The sequence below is a fragment of the Prorops nasuta genome, unplaced genomic scaffold (genome assembly GCF_024137725.1).
Source record: "Prorops nasuta isolate Cenicafe-Biocafe unplaced genomic scaffold, Cenicafe_Pnas_1.2 PNAS00008, whole genome shotgun sequence".
Lineage (NCBI taxonomy): Eukaryota > Metazoa > Arthropoda > Insecta > Hymenoptera > Bethylidae > Prorops > Prorops nasuta.
Window position 1 is genome coordinate 920,493 of NW_027116805.1, and position 23,477 is coordinate 943,969.

At 34.7% G+C, this 23,477-nt stretch overlaps 1 protein-coding gene across 12 annotated transcripts in view; it reads right to left on the reverse strand.

The window, feature by feature from the left end:
• Oamb (Octopamine receptor in mushroom bodies) overlaps positions 1–23,477 on the reverse strand; it is a 110,477-nt gene that overhangs the window by 13,159 nt on the left and 73,841 nt on the right. For 3 of the 12 annotated variants that reach the window (XM_066731294.1, XM_066731299.1, XM_066731295.1), the window contains 2 exons: positions 988–5,769; positions 394–670 (listed from right to left, as the gene is read on the reverse strand). In XM_066731294.1, the coding sequence (XP_066587391.1) occupies positions 394–654 (261 nt within the window). In that variant the 5' untranslated portion in view covers positions 655–670; positions 988–5,769. Of the gene's footprint in view, positions 1–393; positions 671–987; positions 5,770–22,247; positions 22,449–23,477 lie in introns of those variants that run through there. The other 9 variants (XM_066731306.1, XM_066731305.1, XM_066731303.1 and 6 more) reach the window with 9 other exon arrangements.

The window sequence follows — 23,477 nt, forward strand, 5'->3', positions numbered from 1 at the left end:
ACTCAGTATCATCTTGCTCTACACATCCTAACCTGTAATCATCGTTAAGGCGACCTACAGTTACTCCTAATATTGACCATATATGAGGTAAAATTTAATAAATCTCTTGAAATAAATTATATACACTTGTTTTGTTTCCTTGAACGAGCATATATTTATTACAATTTTATTCTATACTTATTTTTGATCAATATATGTGTTTGTTAAAGAAAACAAAGATATTAAATTATATCTAACCCTTTTTAGTACTTTAAACCATTTTTGAATCATGCATGAACCTTATTTCATTTTGCAAACGTTGAATTATTTGAAAATATCATAAATGTCACTTACGGCTTATATTCTTAACACGGTATGTAGTGTAAAAGTGATGTAAAAACAATAAGCGTCTACCTTGAATACTTCCCAGGTGGCACTGAAGGGTAAAACAGCAAGACCAACCAGGAGATCGGCAACTGCCAGACTGACGATGAACATATTAGTCACGTTCCTGAGCTTCGTGGTGTGATAAACAGCCAAGATCACTAGGACATTGCCAAGCACCACCATCACGTTGATCACCGCTAGGATGATCAAGGTTACCAGGATCCAAGGCCCGGACCACTCCACGCTCTCGTACAAAGCATCACATGCGCTGGCGTTCAGTTCTCGCATCTTAGATAACAAGGTCCTTCGAGAAAACCAATTCCATTTAACATACTCTTGTTCATATCAAATTTCAGTTCTCATCTCGACATAGGAAAATTAACCACTGAATATTAGTATACGATTAGCTTATAGCCGTTGCCTATTCGAGTAACTTAATTAACATTTAGAATATTTATTATTGTTATCAAACCAATTTATATGATATAAATCGTACTTTCTTGATTATAAAAGCAATAATTTTCTTAGTAAATTTATCTTCTTATTCCATTATTTCTTATTTCAATGTTATGTATAATAATCTTGACAACTATGATAAGTGGGAGTAATAAATCGTCGTACCTTGGGTGTAACCATGCGTACCACTGGAAATAGCTCGATAAAGGAGAGTGTTGAGCTTTCGACTAGACTTGTGGGATACAACAGGACATCCTGGGCTGCCATCTCGCAACTGCCAACGTGAGCTTTTGTCAGTAAATTAATCGATTAAGTTCCGATCACTCCGTGACGCTCTTCGGCGAGTCCTGAGCTTGTGGAGCTCCATGCGTGACGTCATCACGACTTGAAACTAAATTGTCATTTGCGCCAATGGCACGTTAGTCCTTATATTTGCACTCTGAACTTCCGAAAAACAAGCACAACTACTTAAACGTTTATCTTGGCCAATTCTGGACACACTTTATGCTCTTTCACTTTTTACTCGAGCACTTTGTGCACACGAATAAACTTTTTCTTCCTCCATTCGCTGGATTGTCTTAAAGCGACGGTGAATATGATCTGCTTTATCGACTGGCTCGACACTCTTGCATTCGGAAAACTATTTCAGCTTACTACTTTTTACTGCACGAGTCAAAATAACTCGAATTACTTTGTCGTTCGGTATTTCAGCTTAAAAGTGACGCTTTTTGGTCTATAAACATGATTTTCTTCCCAATTGAAACGTTCCGATCGTCTTAAGCGTTGCCCGAAGCTAATTCACTTTATCGACACTCTCTGCGGAGAAAAGAGCATTAGATATTTTTGATTTTCTCGTAATTTTTCCTTCGTAAAGGTTTTATCTACTTTATACTTTTAATGGCAGTTCCAATCTTATCTGTTTAATCGTCTGGGCTAATATTCTTGGTTACGGATTCTAAGTTGCTTCTCTTTTAAACTGGTGCATAACTTGAACTTTGAACGGCTTTTCGCACCTCGGTGATAGACTTTGAAAAAAGTGTTTTCCCTATTTGCTGATCGACAAGTTTACTCGCGTTTGAAACCCACCGCCATTTTTACGATCGATCGTCCTTCATGCTGATTCTTTGTAAGGTTAGAGTTCCTCTAAGTTATTTCAGTCTTCGCCAAAATTACCCTAAGCTATAAATAGACCCTTATAAATAAAGTCCTAATATTTTTACCGAATTTATCCGTTCAATCCATTATTTGCCAGTCTGTCGATTTATCACCCATTCCTCCGATTTCTCCTTCAAATTCAAGGTCATGGCGTCAGATTAAGTTCTTAGTTATGCATTTTGGAAGTTAGAAAAATTGTCCCTTAACTTTTCCAAATTCAGTCTTATCCGATGAATCGTTATTATACACTTTTGCAACGGCAATAGTTTTTTCTGCCAGAATATACACTTGTTTAAACAGTCTTCCCGTATTGTAGCTAATACGATCAATTGTAACACTCGAGTTCCTCTCAGTATTAAAGAGTTTTCAAATATTTTTCTTCACTCACGAATTCTTCCCCTGCGCGGAGTCGCTCTAAGGTCTCCAATCTCTTTATCACACCAAATTACGTTGCTCATTTAAGCTCCACTTTAAAGCACCCGATACTCCTTCTCTACCTCCAACTACAAACACCAAGCAAATATTCATTTAAAAGTCATTTCCCTGTTTAAAAAAATCCTCCTGTAGACCAACTGTACCGAAATTATGTTCCTCATTTAGTCGAAGATTATATACATTTTCAAATCGATTTTTCGGACTGTTCAAAAGGATTCCAACAATCCTATTGTGTTTTGCAGCTGAAACAGATGTGAAGATGAGGAATTTCGCAAAGAAGTTTAGTTTCTGTCTTGACCCTGCGCGTTAGTTGGAATTTTAGTGGAGTTTCCAGTCTTTTGAAAAAGAGGACGTGAGGAGGGAGGAGAGAGGACTTAGGATTGGTCTTGGATGGAGATAGCGTGTAGTCGCCTTGGGCACGCGGATTAGCCACAAGAGATGCGGTTGGTGATCAATCATCAACTTCAGCTTATACACTTCACCCCCTAAAAACTACCCCCTTTCTCAGAATCTTAACCCAATAGTCCAAATCCCATCCGCTTATTCCAGATCAGCTCTTCTATAGTGCAAATTCGAATCAAATTAAAACACACCCTCTTGCCTTCAATAGATTCTCCCCCCTTGATCCAATGTTAAGCTTTGAGTCCTTTTAATGACTGACCTTATTCACTCTTCATCCCCTTCCAAGTCCGAATGATTGGCCATATCCACGATGAACTTGCTTATTTTTCCCCTTTTTAGAGATTAAGCAGCCTGGCTTCTTCACTTTGAACTTTTTCGCTTTACCTTTTAACGCATCAGTTTATTCAATTTACGGCCTACCTTTTCTCTGTTTAATGATTGACTTTCATCACTTTTTATCTCCTTTTCTCTTCAATTTTTTAGTCACTGCAATCTCATAGCTCCGCTTTTATTATTCTATGCTGCAAATTTAATATTTCAAATTAGACACGCGACCGAAGCCGCATTTTACACTCTTTAATCTTATATTTTTAAATTTTTGTTTAATCAGCAAACGAAGTTTTCATAGGAATAATTTAATTTGTTGCGTCTACTCTGGATTATAATTTGAAGTCTGTTTATCAGAGTTTAAATTTCAATGTATTGTGAATTACAATTAAAATTTAACTTTTACAATTGTCGTCCTCGAGTGGATTTTCAGCGTCTGCTATTGGTTTCTTTTAAGAAATATCTTTGACTAATCTTAAATGCTTAATCTTCCAGCTTTTAACTCTCAATTCTTTCTAACCTCTGCTTGGCATTACCCAGCATAGCACGAATGTTGCTTTTAGCAGCAATTTTTACATCAGCTCTTTCTTTAAGATCCTTTTCGCCGTCTCGATGTGTACTTCTCACTGTAACATACTATTATCAGCTAGTATTTCCAACTGCAATTTAGTCTTTTATTTCCCCATCCAATTACTGACTTTCAACATTTACTTTTTTACCTTTTAATTTTCCTCTTAGAGAGGAAAATATTTAACAGCTGCTTCCTATTTTTTGTTGCTTCTCCGAAGATCGATTTTCCGTGCACTTTTATCACGTAGCGAAGACCATAGTCGAGGTGAAATTCTTCGTCCTGTAGGGCTCGACGTCGATCCTTACGGGGCCAGTATGCTTTGAGAATGGTGAGCAACCTAGCTGAATCCAAACTGCTCGTTTTCGCCTCTTTCCTTGTTTTTCCACGATTTTTCCTTCTTTCCTATGCCCACGTGCGTACCAGTGCATTCTTCTTCGACCATGAAAAGCTGGGAATTTAGATTTGATTCCCCAAGAAGCCCTGAATTTTTCCTACTATGCTCCAACTTTTATCCGATAGCCTTATTTCTCCATCTAAACTCTTATCTTTCTCAAAATCACTTTTAACTTCTCCAATTTCACCTAGATTTACAGTTCCTTCTTCGGTAATTTAACAATCGTCCCAGCTTTATATTAATCTTCCGTCAAATCACTTTCATCTTCAACCGAGGCTCGATCAGATTTCACTTTAAATAATCAAAGGATCGTGTTAAAAATCTCTTGTATCAAATATTGTTGAACAATTTGATTAAGCTGATTTACCAAGGGAAAATGGTGGTATTTGTGGTTGTATTTTTATAGTAAGCTTGAAAATTGATTTTTTTCTTATACGAAGGTCTTTTCAAAGCACATCCAAGCTTGCGTGTTTCTCTAAGGTTTATTCGGCCCTTGTTGATCTTTCTCCGTGGTTCAGGCTTTTGTTGACCCCCTTGCCCCCTCTATTCCCCTATCTCTCACTCTCTCTCTCTCTCTCTCTCTCTCCCTCTATCGTGGTGATTCCGGCTTTTCTCCTTGATCTCTCCCAGTGCTCTTGACTTTTTGTTGATCTCTCCTGATTAAGGGATCTTATTCCTAGCCTGCAGCTGACATCTCGATAACACGCAAAGAGAGATCAGCAGCTACCTTTATTCCCCTCGTCGATGCTTTCGACATTCAATTTTCACCTAGAGATCTTTACAAGTCAAACTACCGGTTTCCCGGTCAAATCTCATCACTTCCGGTTCTACACCGTCACTCAAACTTCCTTCCAGGCATGGAAAAACGCATATCCAGGCAGTTCTATTTACTTTTTATTCAAATTGCACTAAGAGGACAGAATTATCATACGTAAATAAATAATTAGTTACTAGTCCAGAAAGTGCCTATCCTTGCTACTTCCGGTAGCTAGAGAATCAAAAATCAAAGACAGTAATGCACGTTTCATCTGATTTTGTCACTGTACTCGAAAGAATAAGCTGTATTTTTTCTTGAAATTATACCTTTACGTCGAAAATTAATAATTTAGATTTTCTTGCTAGAAGATTACTAATAAATGTCACTTAGGTGTGTTAATTTTGGAGAACGTTCGAAGGTCAATCGTTATCGAGCTCTTGGGCGTTTTCAAGTGCAAAAGTTCAAGGTCGTTCAATTATTGAACTCGTAACTCTTTCAAGGGACAATGCAAGGTCATACAAACGTCAGTCTCTTCCAGGCATCGATTTAAGGTCGTTCAGTTATGAGGGAACCTGTGGTTCTTTTTCTCGTGACTGTTCAAGGTCGTTCGGTAGCAGGATTTTCGAAGGAGCCTCGAGCTATGGACGCCAATGACGAATTGGATTCTTCAAGGTCGTTATATGATTTTCCAATGGCAGCAGTCAGTTTTGTACCTTAGCAATCTGAAGCGCGCCACCATCTTGATGCGTTTAGCGCGCATTATATTCACCAATCGGTCCTGGGAGTTCCCTCTAGGTGACCCGCTGGAAGTTGAAGAGACGCATCGCAAATTCCCAAGGCGACTCGATTTATTCCGGCTCAACCACCATCGCCAACACCATTGTCACTCGCACTCTCATCGGTCCTCTGAAAACCACAACAAAAGACGACTTTCAGTTCACTCAACTTGGTGTGTCAAGAATATTGATTATATTACTATAATTAACATAAGCGGGTACCCAACTTTTTATTCCAGATCTGGAAGATTAGTAACTTTTTACAAATATTGTTTGCCTTTTGAAATATTATTGTTATTTAAAATTGTCGAATCGATTTGTTCATTCTTAATTTTGTTTTCAGCCCCTTTATCAGATTTGAAAACTTGAGATTTAAAAAAACTTAATTGTTTCTAATTATTTATGATTGTAATAATTGTCTATTTCGTATCTCTAATATCGATAATAATCAAATTCATTGGTTTATTTCATTTGATATAAACTTAATACAATAAGAAAAAGATATTTGTTTAGCATGTCCTGAAATTTTTAATAATAAAAAAACCATAACATAAATGAGATAGGAAAGTAGATTACAATTTTCTGCAGTGGAAAGTAGGTAACGTTGAAAAACAGATTAAAGATAAATATGCGAGCGATGTTTAATGTTTCCATTGAATGAGAGGTACGGTATATTTGAGAAAAAAAGCAAAGTATAAGGTATAAGAACGATTTGTTTATCGTGGAAGTTCTTGTGTGACGGAGGCATAAATGATTTCTGAGTTTGCGAAAAATCTTCAATTTCATTTTCAATTTTGTCGTTAGATGGGAGCGACGAGAGTTGAATCGATATAATATTCAACCCTGGCTTGGTTCAAGGAGACGCGGAAACGAGTGTGTGGGCGTTTGTGTGTGTGTGTGTGCGTTTGAATGAGAGACAGAGGGAGAGAAATGGTAGAAGAGTATATTGCGAATAGTCGATACGAAGCGCAAATGTCGAAATATGGAAACTGGTAAATATGTAAATTCGCACCGAGTGAGCGGAAACTTTCTAGACGAATCGAGCCTCTCGGAAACGTTGCTTTGTTCCGTTCGACGGTAAACAAAACTGCTCTCTCTGCCATCCATTCGGCATAGCAGTCCCTTCTTCCCCCTCCCCCTCCCTATTCGCCCCATTTGACCCACTCTTCTCTTGTCTCGCCTGCAGTTATTGACGTTATTCTTGATGTTGTTGTTGTTGTCATTGCTATTATCTTTGTCATTGTTGCTGTCTCTCTCGTTGTTTACTCTTGGCCTATCCGACGAGCGACTATCAGTGGATTTCCACGAATTTAAATTAACGTCCACCACTCTCATTCGACTGAACGAAACTCGATGACAGACGAAACGTCAAACGAAATTTAACCTTCTCCGACAACGCTAACTGGACCGATGAATACCGATTCCTCTCGTAGCTGTTGCTCTTGTTTTTCTAGTAGCCTTCTTTGTACGTTCACTTGAGCTCTAAAAGGGCTACGGCTATCAGTGCATTTCCAGTTTTTTAAGTTAAAGCTCTATTCAACTAAATACAATGACAGTCTTGACTCTCCTTTTTTTATATTATAAAGTTTTTGCATAAATACTATAATTTGTAATATCTTTAGCTAGTATTATTCTTGCACTCACTCGCCCTTTTTCTACCAACGCAGACAACGTTTATTTTCAAACGATTTTAATATATAAATATCCATAATTCTATGATTACAGACGTCATCTTAATTTCAAGCAAATCCTAGCCAAGCCAAACTGTCACCAAATTTCTACGAGTGGGAATTAACGTCCATTCGATATGACGAAGTTCGATGATACGTGAAATGTAGAATGAAATCTAAGCTTCTTCGAGCAGGGCTAGCTAGCCTGATTAATTTCTGTCATTTGGCGAATCTAATGCATGAAGTCAATCAAAACCATTAATTCGATCCAATTAATTGATATAGCAATCACACGGATAGAATCGTTAATCTATTTGTTGGATAAATACGAATTGGTATTGGTGCCAATTCGATTACGTTTAAGTATCGAAATTTAATGGAACGAATCATTTCTAACATATTTACTATTTCTGGTCACTTGTTGAGTTTTAATATTTCAACAGGAATGCCAAGGGATTATTCTATAAGAAATAATTTTTTCAACCATTGCCACATGCACCATTAAATAAAAAATTTGCTATTTAATTTGGAGTATAATCATAAGGGTTGTTTTGTTTTACTATATACCAATATCAATCAGTAAGGGGAGTTTTAGTATTTGATACAAGTAATCTGGGGGGGGGGGGGGGGGGGGGTAGGAGGAATAAGGATAACTCAGTATAATCCAAAATACTTGACAAATTTACCATAGTGACTCTTTCGTGTGTTCGGACATCTTTTAACAGGTACCGACAAAAGCTATTATATTGAACATTAAATTACTTTAATTCACATGCAAGGTTTAACTAATATAATAATTTTCGGGAGAATGGTAACCCACGATTGTTTTATTTTGTAATCAAGGTCAGCGAGCAAGGAGAATTTTGGTTTTGTTACACGCGTAAACCTGGAATGAAAAGGGACGATTCGAATATGGCGACACACATTTGCCCGAGTCAGCGGTGACACTATTACGTGTCATTTAACAAATTCAGATTTGGTATAGGGATGTTGCTTCAGCTGATATCCAGTGCGAATCTCGTGTGGCTCAACATTCAACGATCGTTAAATCCAGCGTGCATTAAGGTAGCTGCAAACGTAACGATGAGCTTGATAATTACCTGCATACATGTGCTAGAAACGTTCCTGGACTCAATTCGACACTCTGGAATATTTCAGGAACGTTTCTGGCTCTTACGTATCATATTATGTGGGAAGTATGCGCAACATTTTCATTTTATTCCAGCATTTAACATATGTAAGTAATAATATCTTTGTACAATTTTTTCAAAAAACCTTGTGCAAAATCATTCTATGAATGATCAAATTTGCTTCTACAAACTATTTGATCGTTGTTCATTCTTGTCTTTAAATACAATTGCAAGCTGCTAAACTGCAAAGTATAAATTCCCAATGCATCAAGATAGAAATATTATAGAGACTGTCCTTGTCGTTCTTAACGTGCCAAGATTTAACGTTAACGTGACCTATTTACGGTGCTCAAAGCATATATTTTCTCATCTTGCCTCCCTCAATCCGTAGAGACCTTCACGCGTATCCTTTAACACGCTAGCGGATGTTAAAATAATAATGTGACGATCCGCTAAATTTCTTAAAAGTATTAAAATTTGTTCTTAATGAATGTTCGTCATAAGTTCATTATATAATTTTCTTTCTATATATATGTATATAAAGGAGTATTTTATTTGTTCGTTTTTCCTCTACGTTTGTTACTTCCTGCTGATTCCGTATGACAAAGCAGTTCGCGAATGATCGGAAGCTACAATGTCGCCACAATTAGTTGGAACGTGTTAAGACGTGACTGAAAGACGATATTTCTGTGAGAGTCTGTCGGTTCCGTTGGCTCAGCGACTGTTGGTGATGCCTAGGGAGCCTAGGGATAAATGGAGAGAGAGAGAGAGAGAGAGAGAGAGATGCCAGAGGGATAGGTAAGATCTGAGGGATCATGTCTGGAACGCCTACCGAAGCCCTCGGTGTCGACGGGCATCGAATGTCGGTCAAATGATATCTGGCAGAAGCTCGCAGGCACGTTCAGACTGTGAGATCCGCTTGGAAGCCTCGGCAAACTTTTGTCCGACTACGTGCAGATCGCATTTGCACCAGAAAACCTCCCAGCGCCAGTAAAAACAAAGAAAAAGTTGAAAAAAGCTCGCGTCTTACTTCCCTGCTAAGCTAACCCCCTCCATCCTTCTACTTTCACTTTTTTCATCCTTTTTCTATGGTTTTACCTCTCACGATTTTACCCCCTTTCTTCTTGTTCCTCTCCGTCCTCAATCAACCGCCAAACACGATCAACTATATTTTTAGAAACGTTCCAACTTTTTCACATAAAAGCTTTAAACATCTTTTTTTTTCGATTCACCAGATCACTTTCCGTTTGTTCTCGTGGGCTTCCCTTCCCAGATCCTCCGTGGATGTTTCATAAACACGAGATATAATTGGATAAATAACGATCGTGCTGTGATTGTGGATTAGGTTGAAGATCAAAACCAATTTACAGCACAGTTAAAACGTTTTCTTTCGCAGAGTAATTTGATTGCTTCGACGAAGTTTAATATGATTTTTCGATTCAACAAGTTATTCTTGTAATAAACAAACTTTTTCATAAAGCTGGCTTATTCTATGTATTGAGTTAAGAATTTGCATAAAGAATTTATTCGATTGAAGTCACAGATGTTTTTGTCAAGCTTACAAATTCAGATTTTGGCACTGGGCCAATCATTGCCAGAAATCTGTATCAAGGTACGTTTAACACCTTTTTGTATTAACAGAGCAAAGAATAGTTTTTTTTTTGACGAATAAAATTTCTCGTTTGTATTAATCCGGAAAATTTATAATAATTTTAAGATTAAATATAAAAATAAAAATTAGGCTTTGAGAAAGATACATATTAAGATGAATAATTAATTTTTAAAATATTAAGCAAAAAAAAGAATTTCTTGTAGAAAACACATAATATAGATTTAGGCCTTAGTTAATAAACGATTAATTATTAAGGATTAAACATTCTTTGTTTCAAGGTTCTCTGCAGATTTAAAGAAACCGAATGCCCTTGATCTCTTTTTCAAGTACCTTTATGATAGTACCTTGATTAATAGAATTATGCCTGGAAATAATCAAACCGAAAATTTTTGTGTTTTTTTTCTAAACTTCGCTTACCTTTTAACGTTTTGCAGACTATAATCTTAGACACCGCGTGCTGAGGTTCGATAAAAATTGTAAATGAGCAGTGCTTAGAATTAAAATCTTCGATGATCCTTAAAGTTTATAAAGTATAAATACTCATTACCTAGAGCATTAATAAGGTAGCAAGTTTGAACTTTAGCAAGTTCCTGCCGGATCACAGCAATATTATTTTAACAAGATTTCTCAGACCCTGCGCAGCTTTCTCAGGAGATTAAAAGACTTGATATTACAGAGATCCCTTCTCCTTTTAACAAACAGGTAAATATTGCGTAATACTCGGAAAACTTCAACTTAGCAATGAGATTCCACGCTTCCTTCGGAAACTTCCAGAATCCTGCAATCAGATCTCCCATCTTTTCAAGCATAAATAAAATTATAAACGCCGGATCTCCTGAATTATGATCATTCTTCAGAAAAAGTTTCTTCGCCTATTATTCAGTTAGTTTTCTTTAAAGAAATAGATTTATTTCTACAGACAAGATATTGCTAGATAGCCTCTTGAAAAATTTGCTTTGATAAATTAATTTCTTTGAAAGATTTAAATTTCAAAGTTTATGAATGATCCAATAATAATGGACTAGGAAATCTAGTAGGATAATGGCAAAAGTAATTAGGATATAATGGGTAGAGGAGATTAGTCCAAGGAGCTTAAAAATGGATTTGGATAGACAGCTGTGAAAGGAAAGGTTAGAATTACTCACGATCGACTAATGGATTTGAAAATCCAGTGGAAGAATAGCAAAAGTATCGAGCACGGGGTAAGGGACGATAGTGAAAAGGATCGGTGATCATTAGAAATTCCGCACAGCCACTGCGGATGCTTTGAAATAAGATAGCTTTCTGTCTGCAATGGTCTTTCTGTATACTTTGCTACACGACTCAGCCTCGGGGATCTACGTCCTTGAGTAAACGTTGAAGCGCGTCTGAAAATCCGCATCTACACAGACAGAAACCAACACGGAGTATAACGCTTTCACAGATTTGCACAAAATAGACGAGTGAACAGTGAAACCCTAAGAACACATACTATAGTGAAAGAATTCTTATTGTAGAGGGGGCAAGAACTCACACATCCAATCCTTTGCTACGTAAAACCATCGCATACGAAACAAATGACTCTTTTATAAGAAAAATGCGCATTATACATATACAGGTATATGTATAAGCGCGATGTGTGTGTGTGTGTATGGACGTGTACGTTCGCGGATAATTTCGTACGAACTGTTTGGTGTGTCAAGCTGGACTCGCATAACATGTGATTCATAATTTTTACTATGTATACTTAAAATTTTGCAATTTTTTTTACAGCTGATTTAATTGGAATTTGATAAAATTGTGTAGTATTCTTATACAAAACTATGCATATAGAGAGACTTATAAGAACAGGTGCTACAGCGCATGAATTCTTATTGTAAAGGGGCAAAAATCCAACATTCAATCTTTTGCTATATATATATATATATATCTATATATATATAGCCACTGCAAACGAAAAGAGTGACTCCTTTTTATAAGGAGAATGTGTATTGTATATATGTATATACACAAAAGACATCTACTTTTACGTATATTTTTATACAAGCCCTTTGGGGTTTCAAGCTGGACTTACATACCACGTGATTCGCGATTTTCATTACATCAAATAAATATTCAAGGAAGAGACACAAAAGAAATGTTATACATGAATGTGTCTTCGACGAGTAATTTTAGTAAGGACAGTTAATTTAATTTGAAATTTAATAAAATTTTTGTAATATTCTTATAAGTATTCACGTACTGAGAAAAAATTACTTTTTTTTAATAATGCCAATAAAATTATTTACTTGAAATTATCGAACTTTAATTTAAACGGATTTTTAATTTGATTGTATTGAAATAATTGTTTTCAGTGTAGGGAGGGAGAGAGTGAGAGAGACTTATAAGAGAACACATAATCTATCGCAAAAATTCTTATTATAAAAATGAAAAAAGCCCACACATTTAATCTTTTGCTGCGTATAGCTATTGCAAACGAAAAGAAAGACTTCTTTTTCTAAGGAAAATGCATATTATGTGCATGTATATACACGCGATGGACGTCTAGTTTTATGGATATTTTCATACATGCCCCGTGGAGTTTCAAACTGGACTCTAATACCACGTGATTCGTAATTTTCTCCGCTTTTACTTCAGGTTTGTTCAATAAGTATAAAACAACTACATTTATCTACTCTCAAATAGCATTTAATTGTTATTGCTAATAAATTATATAATTTTATGATAGAATATTATTTGCTTTCAGCACTATTACCTGCTTAATTCTTATGTATTATACACTTATGGTATAATAATATATTCGCGTAATGAGTATTTTCATGTTTTGTTAATAAAAATAATTTTCTTAATGACCTTAATCGTTATTTGATCATAAAAGTTATTTAAAAACAAAACAATTATAATATTGATAATGAATGTCTATCCTGCAAACAATAGGTTTGCAGTTTTGCAACTTTTATAGAAAAAAAAAATCTGAATTATGGCTTTTAAACTATACTAGCGTCCAGTATTCTTAGCTAATTCGGTTTTACAGCTCAATCAATTAACTGGATTTCCTTTATATTGCAAGGTTGGTAAAACTCGTGGGTCAAAGTCGCAGCTAGGTATAATTTTATAAAGTTCTGTGGGAGGGAAAGGGGAAAGTGAAAAGGTGGAGAGGAGAAAAAAAATTGCTTTTTAAGCGTATTGTCCGGTTTGCCATATTTATACGATATAATTCCGTGATGTATAGTTGGACGGTGAAATAAATTCCAGCGAAGCTTAGCGAGAGTAGACGGGAAGTAATTTGCCCTGGCATTCTCCATTTTGCGAGCGAGCGAGGTTTCCAGGCGACAAACTGTTGCTGGCGGGCGAAAGAATACCGAGCATCAACAGAAGCGGAGCGATAGTAGCAGCAGCAGCAGCAACGCTCAGTAAGACCAAGAACGAGTAGAAAGTTAATTAATAGGCAGAATGCTTTTGTGCAACGTCAAAAGGTTTACCTGCACGTTGCATTTCCCTCTTCTCGCGTTTGCCGGTTGTATTATCCCTCAACCTTCCACACACAAGCCAAATACTAACCTAACCTCAATGGAAAACGCAAACTCGCTTATCTTGCTGAGAATTAGCCGTTGCTCTTATTATGATTTCGCTGATCCCATCCTGTCTCTCTGGCAATAATAACAATAGCAATGGGAGAATTTATGCCAAAAATGGCGAAGTGAAGTAAAACGACAAAATAATACGAGAGTTTCCGACTGTGAAGTAACATATTGTTAAGTAGTAAAAGTAAGTTAGGAATTGTGACGTTAACGCCACGTGTGATGTGACACACTGGATAGAGTTTAAGCGATTATATCGTGATGCTCGAATATCTCTCATAGTTTTTTTTATCTACATTTTAATCACTCTTTCTCTGCAATTCTCCTAATAATCGAACCACTGGGCCCTTTGTGCATTAACATCGATCGAGGAAATATTGCGATGACGAAGAGCCCCTTATCCCTATTATATCGATTGATCCAACAAATGGCAGACATGTTTAAAGGTAATACTACTGAGGTTCCAATATTTCAATTAAATTTCATCAAGCTTCGTCCAATTTCTGACCAAGTACTATTATTTGTGTCCAGTTAATGAATAACGTGAACAATAATAAAATAACGAAGATGGAAAAAGAGAAAAAGAGGAAGGGGAGCGGGGGAATCGCGTTGACTTTTATTCTGTGTTAAATTAATCAATCGAATGAGAAGATTTCTGCAACAGATCCGGGTTCGTTCATTTTCTACCATTTTGTCAATATGAATTTACGACTAATTTCCAATATTGAGTTTATCAGCTGGATTGCAAGTGGATTTCGTTTATTTATTAGAAGACGAGATGGGAAATAAATTTTTTCGGTTTCATCCTCTTGGGCAGATTAGATTTCCTGATTTCTTTCTTGAAGTTTGACCTATGCGGAGGGACCTCATCGGATTCGTAGGGGAGTAGACAGATGGAGTGTCCCGTTCGAGGGAAACGGCTTATTTAATTTAAAGTCAAACTTCGTCGTGGACGATGAAGAAGAAGAAATAGTAGAAAGCCGGCCAACAGGACAGCCTGAAAACTTATTGCAAAATGAATTGCAGCGAAACGAGTCTTGGCAGATACCTAGATTCACTAATCATAAATATAAGTGAAATATTGTTATTTATTTATTTATCAAGAACATTATTAAATTTATTCAAGTTCTCAAATTTTAATAACTTGAATTGATTTCAATATTAATCGCATCGTCTAAATTGGTATTTCTTACACATTAGTTGTTGCTGTTCTTAACTGATTGGAAGAGACAGTTAAGCTAGCACAGCATTTTTTTTTATCTCGCGTAAAACCCGAAACATTAATGGTTCATCGTAGCTTGGTGATAAAAGTTTCCATTGGTGGACAGTTTCTGGCACAAGCTGCCGGACGTAATGGTACTACCATTTTGTTCAATAACCCGGATGTCTTTATCGTTCTTAATCAGAATATACAGTTGCAGCTTTGTAATATGTGGAATCCCCAGCAGTTTCACAAACAGCGTATAGTATATTGCGAACTGCAAACCGGTACCGATCGCATTTCAACTCCCTCGAAGCATCCTAATGCATTTATTGCTCACAGCTGCAACCTTGACTATTATCAACGAATAATTTTCTCAGATGTTTGTGAGTAATTTATAGCAGTAAAGATATTATTTTAACATTTATTTGAGTTTAATTGTTCCTGGCTTTTCTGCAGAATTTTTTTTTTTTTTTTAAATATATGAACAATTTTTTTACCCTAAATTAATATATGCAAAAATTAGTACGTGTAATGAGATAAGGAAGATCCTAGTAGAAGCTTGTAATTAAAGTGACAAATTGTATTAGGTGCCAGGACTTTGTAGTCTCGTGACAGATACAGCATCCGGATGTCATCTCGCAGCGTACGCTGTCAGTGAATATTAAAGAGCTTCAAAATTGCACTAATGTATTTTCATCAATTAATTATGCTCTGCTTTTTATTACAATTTCATCACACTTAGACGTGAAATATTTTATTATTACTAAAATGAAAGTATTTAGTACAATTAACTAATTTCGTTTCTGTTCTCCAGACATACCTTATCGAATTACTCTACGTGCGTTTACCAAAGCGTTAATGATAAAAGTGTGAATGGAACAAATTACAAGACTTTAATTGAAATGAAGAATCTAAAAATAACAACGCATTGATGTAACTTTTATTGTATATACTTGTGTACCTACTTTTAAAAGCTTTCCCAAATATTTATACCATTTGACATAGGCGTTTAGAAGATATTTAGACTTGAAATTATATGTAGGTGAGTGAATACGCGATTGAATAACTGACGTACCTACATATAGACACATGCACACTAGGTGAACACTTCTAGGTCCTTGAAAGTAACTACAAGAATATGCAATGAGAGGTATAAAATTTGATTAATAGAAACTACGATGACCTTCTGATGGCAAATAAAAGCGTTCACCCAATGAAAAGCTAGATATTTTACCAGTGTGAACTTAGCACCCCAAATTTTAAAAATGAAAAAAAAAACAAGCAGTTCTAGTAGCACTCCGACAAGTTCTACAGTTCCTTGCTATTTTTCAAAAAAGTTCTGCAGATTGAACTCGCAAAACTATAAAAAGATGATTTGGGGTGCCAACTTCACACCGGTAGATATTTTTTTTATAAAATAAACAATTTTAAAGATATAAAAAATATATAAGAAATAATATCCAAGAGCATTTATGTAAAAATTACAAAAATATAATAACAAGCAGCAAAATTAAATATATGGAGAATTAAGATTGCATTTCACAATTTTACTACTGTAATGTAAAAAATTTATTTAAAAACTGTAAATAATAAAAAGTGTGAAGGACGTCCGTAGTAAATCATGCAAATAAATAGTCGGGTATGGAATTAATGGGAAATTCATTTCCGGCATGGGGAAGTCATTTTTCACTCGGGACCACCCCCCTTCCCTGTTATTCCTGCCTACGCGAGCTTTCGTGAGCTTTCATGAGGTTTTCCCGGTGAAGATCGCCAGTTCCGAGTAATCATTTTTCAGAATGGTTTCATTAAAATCGAAAGCTCTTTCCCTTTCTCTTTACATTGCCTCACCCTCTGTCTCTCTCTATGTCTATTGAAAAAATGACTACTTTATGGAACGCCGTAATTATTATTATTTTTTATTATACGTATAGACATTTCTACGAGAAATTATTTTCTTACGCTTTAAATAATATCTTACAAAATACCTAACAAGTAATCATCACAAACTGTGTTAACATACAAATATTGTTCATTAAAAGCACAAATATAATATTTAAAATTGATTAATTTCCAATTTTGTATATAGAATTCAAAATATTAAATTCTGGAAATATTTATATAGATAAGGGTTAATATAAAAGATCAATGTAAATGAAATACAAAACGTGGAATAAAAATGGATGCGCAGCGGGTGGTGTGAAGTATTTCAATACGAACTTTGCTTTTCCAGTTTTTCCACAGTTTTTCAGTCCATGGTTTCAGTTAGCCCTTCCAGTCCAATAGAGTCGCGAGATCGGGTCGGAATGAACAAAGTTTTCGGAGAGCTTGTAAAATTTGACTATCTGAAAATAGTTTCGAATCCTACGAAGTTAAACTAAATTTTCATCTTGTTTTATCGCTGAATTGACATTTCTGATTTATTTTAACATTCTATGTGGATCATTGCTGCGTATTATAACTATGTTAACTATATCTAATGTCAAGCTTGAAGCACTCTTTACTTTATTTTTTGCACTAAAATTGTAAAAAATGTTATAGTTTAATTTAAAATTAGGGACGCTGTATAGAAATAGAAGAGGAGACTCTTGCATTATTCTATTTAATTACAAAACTCATTGGTGATCTTTCGAGTTTTTATATATAATACAAGTACACGAGAGAAATATCTGTGGTGTAATATAGAGAAAGGAGGAGGTGTAAAATCTTAAAGCAGAAAGGTAGCTTTTAATCTGACTCGACCGAGCTGAGTTACCAGTTTTCTTCCTCCTTATCGAGACGAAACTTTTCTCGCGAAAGCTTGCTTTTCGCTTTCTCCCTCTTTTCTCTCCTTCAACCCCATCGGCCTGGCTCTCTCACTCTATGCTCTCTTTATTCACTTTTTGCACTACTCTCAATTCGAAACGTTAAAACGGCCCATCGATCTCCTTAACGCAAGAGAGTAAACTTTTAAACTGGAATGAAAGCACTTACACTTTCCTAAATCTATTGACACATACTATATTAATCATAAAAGAAGATAAATCCAATCATTTTTATCCTGTGTTCCATTATTGATTGCGAGTACTAAAAAAATTATATTTAACGTCCCACAAACTATAGATTTTCAGTAATCACAGTCAATAACGGAACACAGAGGTAGTCTTAAAGATTTCTATTTTTAGCATTCCTAACGTAACTAACAAATAATTATTATTTAGTTAAAGAAGCTATATATATCCATAATTTCTCGTCTCAGTGATGCACCAAACTGAAGAGGTGACTTTCGACAAAATGAATAATTATAGAAACTCTATAAGATAAATGCCTTGGTGCTCTAAGTCAAAATGAAACTTTTGGTTGAAGAAACTCGACCAACTTCAGGTCACAAATAAAACTAACGTTGACACGTTTCGGAGTAGTTTGCTTGGAAATTATTTCGCTCGGCAGGCAAAAAGAGTTTGGTGTACTTTATATCAAGAGACACGGTAGTGTTTCAACGGCAAGTACATATCGCCCAGCGTTACCGTGTAACTTATACAGCAAGTTTGGCCGTCTTAATTTTAAAATCAATTTATCTCCATGAATGATCCATTGTCATGATTTAAGTAAAAATTTTTCTAAAATGGTTTTAAGAATGTTTTCAAATGAGACCACAATCGTCAAAAACGGTTAACGCAATCCAGAGTTCTCATAACTCGGTCCATGAATTTGTCAAAAATAACATGAAATAATTCTTCTCGAATCTTCGCGAATGTCTTTGCCCTGAAATTGGTCGTTAATGTTAACGACAAAGTAGATTCAATGTCGTAGCAGACGTAAATTTAATTAGAAAATTAAATACTTCACATTATGGAAGTAATGGAAGACGTAAATAATACTGTCTTGAATTTCGATCAACATTGTTCGTTGGATTCAACTCCAATGCGCTCACAGTTCACATTCTGTTAAAATTACGGGAAGCAATGCTTGTATTGTAAGATAGTGACTTACGTATGAACATAACCGGCCCGGCAAGTATCTTTTTTGTGTTACTATTTGATTTTCGTAATTCTAAATTTTGCTAACGCAAAAATATATACATACTTGTCTAACGTTTGGATTTCACTAATTTTTTTAATTGGAATATTTTATTTTATTATATTATTTACGCTAGACGATTTATGTACTGGCCACACCTTTTTTTGCAGGCGAAACTTGTTTTTTGTGGGACATATTATACACGTACATATACGATTATAGAACAGTATATTCGTCTACATAAGATAATGTTTCATATTTTCGGCCTTTTTATTCGTGAAGAGGGATCGTGCAAAGAGTTCTTGCAGGAAGAAAAAAACTGTAATTGCTTTGAGTATACGTATCGCGAAATCAGCAAAAATAAATGGCCTTTCTGCTAACAGACACCAGTTTAATCTTTCTTTAATCCACTCCGTATTACAGATGTACTAAAATTTGCCGCATTCAGCCTTTTTTCAAATTATAGACTGTCTAAGCTCTCCTACTTTATTTTTTCTTTTATAGAATATAAAATGTTTGTTTTTTATTTTAGAATTTATTATTGTATTAAAAATTATACCACTTCAAAATTATTCGCAGTACTACTATTTAAGCTAGTGGTGTTTTTAGAAGTTGAAATATTTCTAGATATAAATCTATTGCTGGAAATTAACAAAACAGAGAGAAAGGAAGAAACAATGACAGCTTAAAGAGTGAGAGGGATATTTTTAATGCAAGGGCTTGAAAATACTGTAGCAGAGAAAATATAAAATTATAGTGTATTATAATTAGTAGAAGTAGAATGAGAAAAGATGTATGCTCAACGCATATAATGTTTGTGTGGTGTAAAATAAGATGAAAATAAAAATAAGCGTAAAACTGTATCTCCGAAGGAAGGAGAAATGACAAATAAAAATAAAGAGGAGAAGCAAAAGCATAAAAAGAAAAGCGAGACAATATACTGAAGGTGTGAAAGTGAGAGTGAGAATATAAGAGTGAGTACTGGAGGGATATAGTCAGAAAAATAGTTAGGTTAGTCACTGAGCTATATTATATTTATTGAGGAATGAAATTTGTGAATGGTCAACATAAATTAGATTATAATTTTTTTTTACTATTTCAGTAGCCTGCACGAATATCGTGACAAAAGTTAAACAAGGGTATTGAGTTAAATCATTGTTGGTTAAGAAATGAGTAGAATTGACATAAGTAATTTGAATAATCAGACACGATGAGTGAAATTTGTGGGGATCCATGTAAACTAGCAATTACTGTTTTATAGAAACGCGTGGAAAATATTTCAAGCACAAAATAAACAACAATATGGGATATGTGAGAAATTTTGCATACAAATTAATGCAATAAAGCTTTTAATAAATTATGAGCTTCGACAATAAACAACAGTGTTGCATTGATTCGTAGAAAATTATAATGTTATTATATAACCGTATTTCCACACTCGGGTGATTCAATAATAATATTTACCGATAAATCACAATTTTCTCTTACGTAATCATCGATACAATTGTATTAAAAAAGAACTCAAAGCTTGATCTTATTAACCACGAAATATTTTACTAACAAATTAAATAATTTTTCTGACAAATTTTCATTTTATTTTTTATTTCTCGTAATTAAACCGAATAATTCAAAGTCCAATTTTCATGTTTTCTTTATTTTAAATTTCTGTTGCTGTCGCTGTGCTCGTAATTTTCTTTGGCCGGTCGTTTTGTTGAGGAAAATTAAAAAAAAAGAGAAAATAGAATAAAAACCCAGGGAGGAAAGGAGAAGAAAGTAGTAGCAACCCCCGCTCTGCCTTTATCACCTCGTCACCCACCCCATAACATCTGTTCAGTGAAAAAGAATTTAATGAGCCAACAATCGAGGCGGAAAACGCTGGAAATGTGTGGCTGTCAGAAAAGATTAACGAGGCTAGATGCAGGAGTGCAATAACAGCTTTTAGATACGAAACGTTCCAACGAAGGAAAACTCGCGGGAGTAAGCAAACTTTTCACCTGATGGTTCAATCGGATATTTATGATGAAAAATGACAGGCAGCCTAGAAGGTTTCCAGATAGATCGGAAATTAATATCGGTTACGACAGGATTAAAATTAGAGAGCAAAACTCATGGAGTCGTTCACCCTGTAATTGAGCGAATAATAATAAATAAAATATCTCAAAGCATTGTTACTAACAAAGAAAGTGACTTTAAATCACTCGGCAAACGATTATACTTGATTTCGAAGAAAAGATTCAACATTTTTAAGTGATACAGGTCAATGTTTCAATGCTAATTTGATTGCAAACACTAATAATAATAGTAATAATTATAATAAGAAGCAGTAATATACTTGGAAAGCTCATAGAATTAACTGTTCCTTATCGTAAGTATTCGTAGAACAAGAGGGTTGAATAATTGATTTATACTACTTTTTTCGTTCAGCCTTTCGTGACAAGTATTATAGATTTTGTTGTAGAGCGATTCGTCACAGATAAAAAGGATAATTTTACAGAAAAACTTCTTATTGAAGGTTTTGCCCTGCTAATTGCACATTCGAGAAGATTATTTGGCATAAAAATACCGTCCAACAAAATCTGACCCAGGTACGGGAATAACGTGGCACCTCGGTGCCATTTATTCTCCAAACTTCACGATGGATAATTCTGACAAAGCATCTTCTTTACTATCTAACCACGTATAGTTATGTAGAATAATGTCCGTGTCCTCTCCTGAGCATCATGCGACTAAATTTTATTTATTATCATTCCCAACGCCATGCGGGTATAGCGTGAAGCATAATGCTTTTAGGACCGTTTTAATATTTAACGCCCTTCCGCCCTTTTGCTTAACAAGTAGCTAGAGAATAATTTCATCATATTTTCAACACTTTTCAATAATTACTCCGGGTTTTATGCAATGCTATTTTTATAGCAATTAGAAATTAAAAATTAAGTTTCTCTTTAAACAAACGAATAAATGATTAATAATATATATTTAATTTCAATTCTGAAAGTATTTTAATATTTGGAAAAAAAGTGCATTTTTTATATTAACTTTCCTTCAGTATTTTAATTGCTAACGAGTATCCGAAAACATTTCAGCTGTCTTACAGGATGTTTTTACACATTTTTTTTAAACTTGTACCTATTGAAAAATATATTAAAATTCAATTCAAGGGTCTAAGGTCCTTTAATAATATTTATCAATTTTGCTAATAATTAGTAAACTTTCCTAATTTTAAGTTAATCTTTAAGAGTCTGCTGATTTGTGTTTTATTTTAATATTATCTGCCTTACCACCTTTTGTTTTAACAAAAAGAATTGCTTTGATAATCGAGGCCATTGTTAGTAATAGGATCTTGGTCCATTCAACCCTATTGTTACACTAACAATTAAGGGAGTAAATGATATAATAAATTAAATTTTATTTCAATACTATCAAGAATAGTACCGACCTTTTTAAACACCAGGAAATGTCGATTTTGATTCTTCGCAATTATAGTGCGCAAAACTTTCCAGAAACTTTGTCCAAAAACTTAAACTGAATTTTTCACCAATCACGTATAACCAACACAGTTTTTATTTCAGCAACATTATTCGTCGCTGAGCCAGATATATATAGCTAGTGGCGAAGGAAATCCTTTGGGATTGCTTCGTTAATATTGATATTATTGTTGAACAGTATGTCTTAATTATTGAAGAAAGTGAAGACACTATTTAGACAGAGATTATTATAGTTATTTGAAAATCATCCAATAGGAATGGTAAAATCGGTTTTATCGTTAATAGTGTAGCGCGCAGTTGGAATAAATTTGATCGATCCCAGCATTTGGTTCATTTCTACTGGTTACCATCGTCCTTCAGTTGCACTGATGAGACATTATATCTCGCGGTGACCATTTGACCTTTTCTTTTGATAGTTCCGAGCGGAGACCACCGCAAATTCTCGGTAAAACTTTCCTCTATTTCCAAGAAAGCTTTCGGAATTTTCTAACAGATTACCTCCATCGTCAAAATGCAAATCGGTCAACAATACAAATTTTCCCATTGCATTCTTCAGCTTTGTACCATTGCTGTAATAAAACTCCACTTCACATCCGTTCGAGTAAAAACTTTACCATCGATGGATTTTAATTAAAAATGTAATAATGATTTTATTGCGTAGACATCTCGAAATTTTACTTTTGATTAGATTCAAAGATATTTGTGTATCTATGATAAAAACACTTTTCATTCGTTAATAATATAACCTAAATTTTATGAGCACTGAAATTAATCTTAAAGAAAATTAATATAAACCAAAACTCACGCATTTCATGAACTTTCACATTATTTAAGAAAAATTTTAGTTTATTTAACAAGCGATTAAAATTGGCAGAAATTATAGACATTTATTCTCAATACTATAAGTTTAGTAATTGAAGGGTTCGTATACATTTTTGGCAGTATTATGTCCAGTTTTTAATTACGTAAAACTCCAAGCTTTTCGAGGATCTCTTAGGTTGCTCCCTTTTCGATACACATATTTTCGTGCAACAGTTGGTTAAGGCGCAGCCACATAGAGGATTTAATAAATTTGTACTCAAGTCATACAATCGATACTACTGAATTATAACGATTATATTTTGCGAAATTGATAATATATATGTGATACATAATACCTTTAAATATATCTTCAATTAGTT